The sequence below is a fragment of the Centruroides vittatus genome, unplaced genomic scaffold (assembly GCF_030686945.1).
Source record: "Centruroides vittatus isolate TY-2023 unplaced genomic scaffold, ASM3068694v2 contig_390, whole genome shotgun sequence".
NCBI lineage: Eukaryota > Metazoa > Arthropoda > Arachnida > Scorpiones > Buthidae > Centruroides > Centruroides vittatus.
In genome coordinates, this window is record NW_027122206.1 from 1,116,862 (window position 1) to 1,124,123 (window position 7,262).

General features: G+C 32.8%; 1 protein-coding gene across 1 annotated transcript; it reads left to right on the forward strand.

Annotated features, from left to right (window-relative positions):
• Window positions 1-4,111: 4,111 nt before the first annotated feature.
• LOC136975868 (uncharacterized) lies at window positions 4,112-6,960 on the forward strand. Its single transcript, XM_067271014.1, has 2 exons — window positions 4,112-4,322; window positions 5,775-6,960. The coding sequence occupies exons 1-2, from the start codon at window positions 4,144-4,146 to the stop codon at window positions 6,859-6,861; spliced, it is 1,266 nt and encodes a 421-aa protein (XP_067127115.1). The 5' UTR covers window positions 4,112-4,143; the 3' UTR covers window positions 6,862-6,960.
• Window positions 6,961-7,262: the final 302 nt, after the last annotated feature.

The following is a 7,262-nucleotide window of genomic DNA, read 5'->3' on the forward strand; positions in this document are numbered from 1 at the left end:
TCAGAGATATTAAAAGAGTTTTGTACTAATGGTAAATAACGACTAATATAAAATTATCATTACAAACGCATCGTAAAATTTCATAAAGTAAACGATAGTTTTCAGCTGTGGGTCGGGCAACACCTTTTTTTATCCTATTCCTAAAAATATGTGTCTCATTTTTTAAAACATCACACAAAGCAGTGGGTTAAACAACGGCAATTTTTTAAATTCAGACGTGACCGAACATGTCTATCACTTTAAGAAATAAGTTGAGAAGATAAATATACCCTTATTTTCAACATTTGATTATTCAACGATCCTTTCATCTACAAAAATATTCAAGAAAACATGTCTTCCGAAGGTAAGTACTTTTATTTTAATAATTTTTGTTAAAATATTTAATAATTATAGTAATATCAACTTAATTTTACAATATGATATTCATTGCGAAAAAAAAACCTAAGAAGAGGCTACCGAAATCTAAAAATAATACAGACTACAAGTCTAAAAAACGTAAATTCGACTTAGATTTAACTCTGGACAAGAGTAAGCCTATGAAAATGCCTCTGTATGATGTTGGTATTAGCGATAATCAAATTATGGAGGTGGCTTAATTTAAAAGTAACATGCACGTTTCTCTGAGAAGACCCAAAGAATCATAATAGTATTCTCCAAATAACTAATATGGGTGCTGTAAGTGAATCCGGTGGAAAACACAATCACATCCTTCCATCTTTTATTAATTGCTGGGATAATATTTTCATATAATTTTCATTGCGTTTAAAATAAATTTTAACCGCAATGTAAATTATAATTATAAAAAATTAAATTATTTTTTTGTTTTTGAATTTATATAAAAAGTTATAATCGATAATAAAATCTGGGCTCTCACAGTATTGTGCAGGTATATCACAAATAGTACTGTTTAAACTTTGTGACTACATTCCATTTTATTTCACATATAACGTGTTTAACAACGTTGACAGTATGGTAAACAAATGGTAAACATGCTATTTTACTCTTCGAATCAGACGAAAAGTAAAGCCGTGACAAGAGTGAGGAAACCAGGCACTTGCCTCACTCGAACAATGAGAAACTGCTCCAAACTGGTGAAAAATGAAAATTAATAAATTGCAAAATAAAAATTAAAAACTCAAATGTATCTTGCAATGTTTATGAAATACTTTTAAGCACAAACAATTTGTAACAAACGCTCTGGCTCGATACACTCGTTTCCTCATATGATATCGTCTTAGTAAGCATTATTTCTTAAATATCCAAACAATATAAATTCTGTAAAATTATTATCAAAAATAATTAGTTTCAAATGACGGTAATTCCATACTTTAAAGCAGCTTCAAGTTTTGATCTTTTAAAAGCGATTCATTAATATAGTTTAGTTCAGTCCTATCTAAATTTAGAAGCTGCATTGAGAGTACTTCTAACAGCATCTGCTACTTTAGCTTTTTGTGAAAGAGGCATTTGTAAACTGAAATTTATGAAAACACGTTTAAGTTGTTACTTGCTCGGGAAAAATTGTTAAGCAGGGAAGTTTTATAAATCGAACAGGAATTTACAAAACAAATTAATTTCGATAAAATAATTGATGAATTTACTTAACTAAAGGCAAGAGAAGTAAAACTTAAAGAAATGTTCTATATTGTGCATTTATTTATAAATGTATTATTTTGTCTCTATTATTAAATTATTTACTGGAAAATTTGTAACATTCAAATTCATCTCGTGTATAATACTTATTATTAAATAACGCTTCCAGCCCACAACGTAAATTAAGATTAAATTAATTAGCCTAATATATAAATTGGAGACCTATCACATCAGAGAGTGACTAAAGCAAAAGGCACTATATTTTAGAAAAATAACTTCTAATAAATCACAATCAAATTTTTAGTAGAATGCATTTCTGGCACAAACACCCCTCATCAGCTTACATTACTCCGTACAACATAAATATCTATCAAAACCGTTATAACACAAATATTCTAGATTAAAACATTCACCGTATATACACAGTGCACTGTTTACATATTGTAAAACCAATAAATTACAAATTACTAAACACATTAATAAATACCATACATATAAATGTTTTTCAATCGTGAATTGCATTCTATCCAGAACTGATAAATTCCTCACTTTTCTCTTTCCAAGTGAAGAGAGTCAGCTCCACTATTAACAATAAATTATTATCAATTATATTGTAGACCTCAGAGTACGAATTAATATGATATCGTTCTACTCCTCATGTAGTCTCAGTCCCAGGATTTCATTTGATTTTCGAAAAGAACGAGAACAATATATGTTTATACGTCAGAAATAAACACATTCCGAATCTCATTTGCGACATACCGTAATCAGTGCAGTCACACTTAATAGCGATTTTATTCACTACTAACATTTATAATTCGTTTTTAATATAGGACAGCCTCTACCCTGAAAATTAAACAATTTGCCATTTGATAATAGTAAAGAATGTAAAAAGTTTATTTAATAAAATATAATAACAGATGGCGCCGTCAAATGTCGCCGGGAATGTTACGCAACTCGTTGCTAGATTTTTATATGTCTGTTTGTTAAATACATCGTATTTGTCTCCGTGGAAAAATCTAAAATGTCTATTTCTTCAGGCTGCTTTATTCGTGTAAGATCAAAACAAACAACGTCTAGGAACGTCACTTATCAAGTCGAAGAGACAATTTAGTCATCAGTTTTTAGGATTTGTTATTACTTTTCTAATGGTTATAATAATTAAGAAAGAATTAAACAACAGTAAATAATACGGTATAAAAAAGGTGCATTAATATTATGGATTTTGTAAGACATAATAATGTAGATAAATGTATTGAAAAATACACGAACATTTTAAGAGACTTTTCAACATTTCGTGTGTAAATATATACGTCATCTTTTTATTCTGACAGAATTTTTCATCTATGTTCATCCTATTACATTGTAGCTAATGATATTATATCTGTCACCTTTTATTTCGAAAGTTTGCTGTATGATTATAAAAATACAGCAGACTTATAAAAAATTGTTTGGAGATAAACAGTGCATCTTACAGGTTTTTGTAAGTAAGACTACGTCGTCATAAAGTAAATGTGAGTGATCGAACTTGAAAAAAAAAAAAACATTTTTTTGGCTGAAAATTTAATTAAAAATTAGCTATGATTTTTCCCACGATTGTTAAAATTGTAGAGGATATGATTTTATCCCTCTGTGGAGTCACTTCCCTTTCAAAATGATACATCGAATGTGTCACCAGAAACTAGGAGACAAAAAATTGTTATTGGACATATGCGCTGCAACATTGCCAAAAAAGGCAAGGGGGAAAAAAGAAAGAACCTCAATAAAAGGAAATAACTGATGACAAAAACAGGTTCGTCCACGAGAGAAATCCGTAATTTGTCCTCACCAAGTTGCCGCACGCTCGGATACATCCAGGATTCTCCTGTGCCAAAAGTGAACACCTTCAAAGAAAAAAGTGAACTCCTTTAAAGTAACTTCTTGGAAAAGAGAACTTCCATCCAAGTGAACTCCATTTAAGTGAACTCCAACAGTCCTTCGATCCGTTCCAATCCCTGACCAGGTATCTATAGAACTTATACGTAAGCTCTCTCCAACTTAGATCTCGTGAAGAAGCTTTAAGGTTTAAATATGAGATAATGAATTTTTTGTAGAGCTAGCTTAATAAACGAAAACTGTTATTGTTAGAATTGTATTTGGTGCACTTCCTCAATCTGTGCCATCTCTCGTATCGGATCCAAACACCTACAAACGCGACCGCTCGCGTGGAAAAAAATGAAATTAGCGGCTATCTAGGTTTCTGTGTCTACCTCGAAGACACACTGATGTGAGTCCTGACGAAATTGTAATCGGAAATGCGGTGTCGACCCTTCGGTCCCGTGATGCCGAAGCATTGTCACATAAAGATTCAATTTCTGTTTACGCGAATTTAAAATTTTTTAAGAATTCATCGAAATCGGTGACTACATATATGTAAAAAGTAAATCATTGTCTTTCTATGGCGTGAAACAATGGATTGGAAATAATGAAGCGCGAACAATTATTTTTTAATAATATTACAATTACTTGCATTATCGATTGTTGGTGCTGCTCGGAGCTGAACCCTCGAAAAATATGGAATCTAGTGCATTGGAAATAGAAATTACTTGTATGGGAGAAGAAAAAATAAACGTTGCAGAGTCTTGCATCAGGAATGTCGAAAGCCCCGTGCTCGATTCCATGCTTGAAGATTATCGAGTGTCGGGAATTTTTCCAATGCCTTATCCTTTTCGACAAATCTCTCAAGTAATATCGTAAGTTTAGTCGATACAAAAGTCAATTTAAAGTTATGCTTTATACTAATTGATTATCATAACGAGTAAACGTGCATCCCAGAAGTAAAACTTCATTCAACTGTTTGATGTTACTTCTGAAAAAAAGCACATCCTCTGTCATTTATATACCGAGAGATTGACTCCTTTTTCGAAGTAGCTTAAAAAGATATACAGCGATCCGTATGAAAACAAATTTGGTATAATGACATTTCGAGACACGTGTTACTTAATTTTGTTTCTCACATTTATCGTATCTTTATTTCTATAGCTTAATTCAGCCTTTCTCAACCTGGAGGTCGCGAACCCCAAGGAGATCGCGTTGATATTAAAGAGGTCGCGATACAAAAATAAAATCATTTTATGAGAAAAATCATTCTTTATAAACTTATAAACATTTTACTTACAATAAGTACACGTGTAAAGAAAAAAAATTAATGCGATGGTTGCATTTGTTTTTCATTTAAAATTTTCTCTGTACGTGGATCTACGTTAGAAACACAAAAGCAAATTGTTTTCTGAATTGGTTATTATTCCTTTGGGTGGGGGTCGCGAAATATTAATTTTATTTATATTTACTATTTTGGGGTCGCGGAGCTAAGAAGGTTGAGAATCGCTGGCTTAATGTAACTTTTAGGGAAAAGGGTTCTTGAAATTTTCACGTGGTTTTCTTGATGGCTAGAAACTGCATACGACCACCGAGGGGAGGACAAGCGTTTAACTTTAGCTAAAACGGGATACGTGGTGTATGGATAAATTCTAAACCATAAACGTGTTAAATAAAGCTATGACCAGTCTAAAACCGAATATGGACAGCAAAAATTTTGTTTTAGCCCAAGAAGTTGAAGTATTATTATTGAATATTTCTACGAGATAGTGGATTAAATCATCAGTAACTACGAAAAACTTTGTGTGTACGGCAAAACACTACAGAATTTTTACTGTAGAAGTTAACGTAGGTCCGAATCTGCCAACGAATTTTTGTGTAGTAAAACTCTTCAGTATTTACTTTATTGCCTATAAAACCAAAAGGTGGCTGTTGTGCAAAAATGTTTTAATATGATTGTCGAATCGATATTAAAACACTACTAATTAACTTTTAATATATAATATAAGGGAACCATAAAAAACTCGATTGTCTTGAATTGACGAAGTTGTCAGGTGCCCGTTTCTCACATACCACCGTCAACTTTCTCACTGTAGTACCTACTTTTATACAATATTTCGTGTTTATATATACACCGCAGAAAAACAATAAAATCTGGAACATCAATTCATTCAAAACTTTGAATTATAACGTAACATCTTCGTCTATTTACGTGTTTTCAATTAAGTTACGAATGAAAGACATTTTTGAAAACACGAAACTAAACTTAAAATTAAAACGTACCGGTTAATTTATATTAAATAATTTTTATATTTTACAATTCTCAGGTTCATTCGTGGACAGAGTCTTCGTTTGGAATCCCTACGAAACGCAATGGACATCTATGGCATCTGCAAACGGTACCGGATCGAAAAACTTTTTATAGAATGTCAATCCTTCATAATTTACGAATTGAACTTGTCAAATGTTTGCCGAATACATGATTTCGCCTGCGAACAGGTGGACAGAATACTGCAGTATTGCTGCTGGGAATTTTTCGACGAAAAATGGGAAGAGATATTCCTCGGGGACGACTTTTTACAATGCAAAAGAACGACGATCGACCGATTACTCTCCCGTCCCGTTTACAAATCATTAACGGAAGTGTCTTTGTTCCTAGCAATATACAACTGGGTGAAAGTTCGCCTGCATCGACAAGCGGAATTAAGTGGAGAATTTCCTTTGAACGACGCTACCCAAAAAGAAAGATGTAGAATAAACATGGAGCCGTTCATTCCCAGAATTCGGTTTCTGGCCATGAGTGCGGAAGAACTGAGAAATGTGGTAATCCCTTTGAACTGTTTAAGCGAAGTAGAGGAACAATGCATACGTTCCGGTTGGGCGTTGTTCAAAGAAGAAAATTTTTTGAATCATCTTTGCTCGGACAGAAGAAAGAGGAACGAAAGTAATTTCACGGAATGGTTTGTTTACGAGAAACGGGCGCCTTATACACCCGGCGATAGCGATCTTATCAGCATATTTAGCACACAGATAAAAGTAATGGAAGACTGCTTCGTAAAAACTCTAAAACTTCCTTTGTACCATTCTCATAGAGGAAATATTCCGTTGAATATAGAAGGATACCTCAATTTTGCCTCCAACCTACTAAAATCACAAAAAGAGTTTTGTAAACCCAATGGATCCGTAGATTTGAGCTTTCCAATTTTTGTGGAAAAGAATTCGTCTTTGAGATTGTCTGTTCTGTTCAACGTTGAGGCGGTTCGTAACCTTTACGAAACACCGTTAAATATCCATTCTGCCACTCACAAATTCTTCAGTCGCTTTGATCCTGACGCTCGAACTTTTGAAGAATCATTGGGATTACAAGAGAACCAATTCTACAACGTTTACTTCGACGTCGTGTTGTATTTTTGAAATTTCGCTTTTATCTTTAAGTTTTATGATTATTTCCTAAATTTATTAAATAGATTTTAAAAATTCCTTATTCCTTCGACGTTTCTTTAATATTGCCCGAAGCAATATTAAAGAAACATCGAATAAATGGATTTATTTGTAGATATAAATTAAATTATAAAGTTATCGCAAGCCAGAGACAGTGTAACTTTTTTCCAACTCGATAAAATTTACAAGAAGTGGTCGGAAAAAAGTAAGGATTATTGGTGGGTCTTGTTGAATTCCTTTCTTTTTTTTTAAATTATTCGATCGTATTTTAACCTCTTAACAGTGAGGGACGGAAATAGCCGTCCAAGGCGATCGAGTGGCAGTGGTGAGGGACGTCAATAGCCGTTAAAAAATTCTTATAAAATACCTAAACC